The sequence below is a fragment of the Portunus trituberculatus genome, chromosome 37 (genome assembly GCF_017591435.1).
Source record: "Portunus trituberculatus isolate SZX2019 chromosome 37, ASM1759143v1, whole genome shotgun sequence".
Classification (NCBI taxonomy): domain Eukaryota; kingdom Metazoa; phylum Arthropoda; class Malacostraca; order Decapoda; family Portunidae; genus Portunus; species Portunus trituberculatus.
The window spans coordinates 22,477,716-22,479,904 of NC_059291.1; the positions used below are offsets into that span (position 1 = coordinate 22,477,716).

The following is a 2,189-nucleotide window of genomic DNA, read 5'->3' on the forward strand; positions in this document are numbered from 1 at the left end:
GAAGGAAAGAAAGCAGTATCTACCACACACTAATCTTAAGAAGACTATGCACAATTGCGATCCAATGAAATCCTGACAAGTGTTCAATCCTCACCTCCAACAACACCCTGCATTGAGGGAAACACTTCTTGGAGAGTACCACCTATTTGGTCGAGCAACGATTTGCGCAAGCTTTGTCTTACTGTATAATTAATTTGTGGGCTCCCAAATGTGTTCTTTTTGCCTCACCAACTCTAACATCTTCTCTACACCTGGAGACCACATTTTCAAAACTTACTCCTGACGTCACAACGTAAATAAAGTCGCAAATCGACTGAGCAAGATTTTGTTGGTCTTGTATTGCGATTGGTTTCTCCAGTCGCTAGCACCGATGTTTAGTCTGAAACTCTACCGACTTGCAATTTCATTCGCAAATTGGCACGTGTGAACCCGCCTCAAGTTTGCCACGGAACGGGCCTCCTGCAGTTAGCTTTCTTTCTCAAACTATCATTCCTCTTCTTCCTACTGCTGAACCGAACAATGAGTGGTGGATCCCGATCTCGGTGTTTACAGGGAGACGATGATCGCCACCCATGTTCGAAGCTAGTTCAACCATCTTCTCATCCAACACTTCTTCTGTTTCTTCATTATCTTCACTAATTCCGGAAATACGTACATTGATCGTCACTCCTTTGATAGTGTTAAAGCTTCTTCTTCTTCTTCTTCTTCTTCTTCTTCTTCTTCTTCTTCTTCTTCTTCTTCTTCTTCTTCTTCTTCTTCTTCTTCTTCTTCTTCTTCTTCTTCTTCTTCTTCTTCTTCTTCTTCTTCTTCTTCTTCTTCTTCTTCTTCTTCTTCTTCTTCTTCTTCTTCTTCTTCTTCTTCTTCTTCTTCTTCTTCTTCTTCTTCTTCTTCTTCTTCTTCTTCTTCTTCTTCTTCTTCTTCTTCTTCTTCTTCTTCTTCTTCTTCTTCTTCTTCTTCTTCTTCTTCTTCTTCTTCTTCTTCTTCTTCTTCTTCTTCTTCTTCTTCTTCTTCTTCTTCTTCTTCTTCTTCTTCTTCTTCTTCTTCTTCTTCTTCTTCTTCTTCTTCTTCTTCTTCTTCTTCTTCTTCTTCTTCTTCTTCTTCTTCTTCTTCTTCTTCTTCTTCTTCTTCTTCTTCTTCTTCTTCTTCTTCTTCTTCTTCTTCTTCTTCTTCTTCTTCTTCTTCTTCTTCTTCTTCTTCTTCTTCTTCTTCTTCTTCTTCTTCTTCTTCTTCTTCTTCTTCTTCTTCTTCTTCTTCTTCTTCTTCTTCTTCTTCTTCTTCTTCTTCTTCTTCTTCTTCTTCTTCTTCTTCTTCTTCTTCTTCTTCTTCTTCTTCTTCTTCTTCTTCTTCTTCTTCTTCTTCTTCTTCTTCTTCTTCTTCTTCTTCTTCTTCTTCTTCTTCTTCTTCGTTCTTCTTCTTCTTCTTCTTCTTCTTCTTCTTCTTCTTCTTCTTCTTCTTCTTCTTCTTCTTCTTCTTCTTCTTCTTCTTCTTTCTTCTTGTTCTTCTTCTTCTTCTTCTTCTTGTTTCTTCTTCTTCTTTGTTGTTATTATTATTGTTGTTGTTGTTGTTGTTATTATTTTTCCTTTATTGTTATTATTATTATTATTATTATTATTATTATTATTATTATTATTATTATTATTATTATTATTATTATTATTATTATTATTATTATTATTATTATTATTATTATTATTATTATTATCATTATTATTATTATTATTATTATTTCTATATAATAATAATAATAATAATAATAATAATAAGAATAAGAAGAATAGAATAATAATAACAATAATAATAATAATAATAATGATTATTATTATTATTATTATTATTATTATTATTATTATTATTATTATTATTATTATTATTATTATTATTATCATCTTTGTTATTATTATCATTATCATTATCATTATTATTATTATTTTATTATCATTATTATCATCATCTTATTACTGGCAACAACAATGTTCCTCAGGGTGATCAGTGCGACAAGCAGAGTACGATCACTCTTGCGTGTGTGTGTGTGTGTGTGTGTGTGTGTGTGTGTGAATACAGTATCTGTGTTGTCGTGAGTCACAGATGAGTTAGTAATCAAATGAATCCAGACGCGGCGAGGTGGGATCAGAAATTGGCACTAAAGGAGTCACCACACTGACAACTTTACTGATATCTTGCCACCAATG

At 32.8% G+C, this 2,189-nt stretch overlaps 1 protein-coding gene across 1 annotated transcript; it reads right to left on the reverse strand.

The window, feature by feature from the left end:
• Positions 1-299: 299 nt before the first annotated feature.
• Positions 300-1,374, reverse strand: LOC123514342 (cilia- and flagella-associated protein 251-like; the record flags this gene model as incomplete). Its single annotated transcript, XM_045272186.1, has 1 exon — positions 300-1,374. A coding segment is annotated over one exon (711 nt), but the record flags the coding sequence as incomplete, so codon positions are not given.
• Between the last annotated feature and the right edge of the window lie 815 nt (positions 1,375-2,189).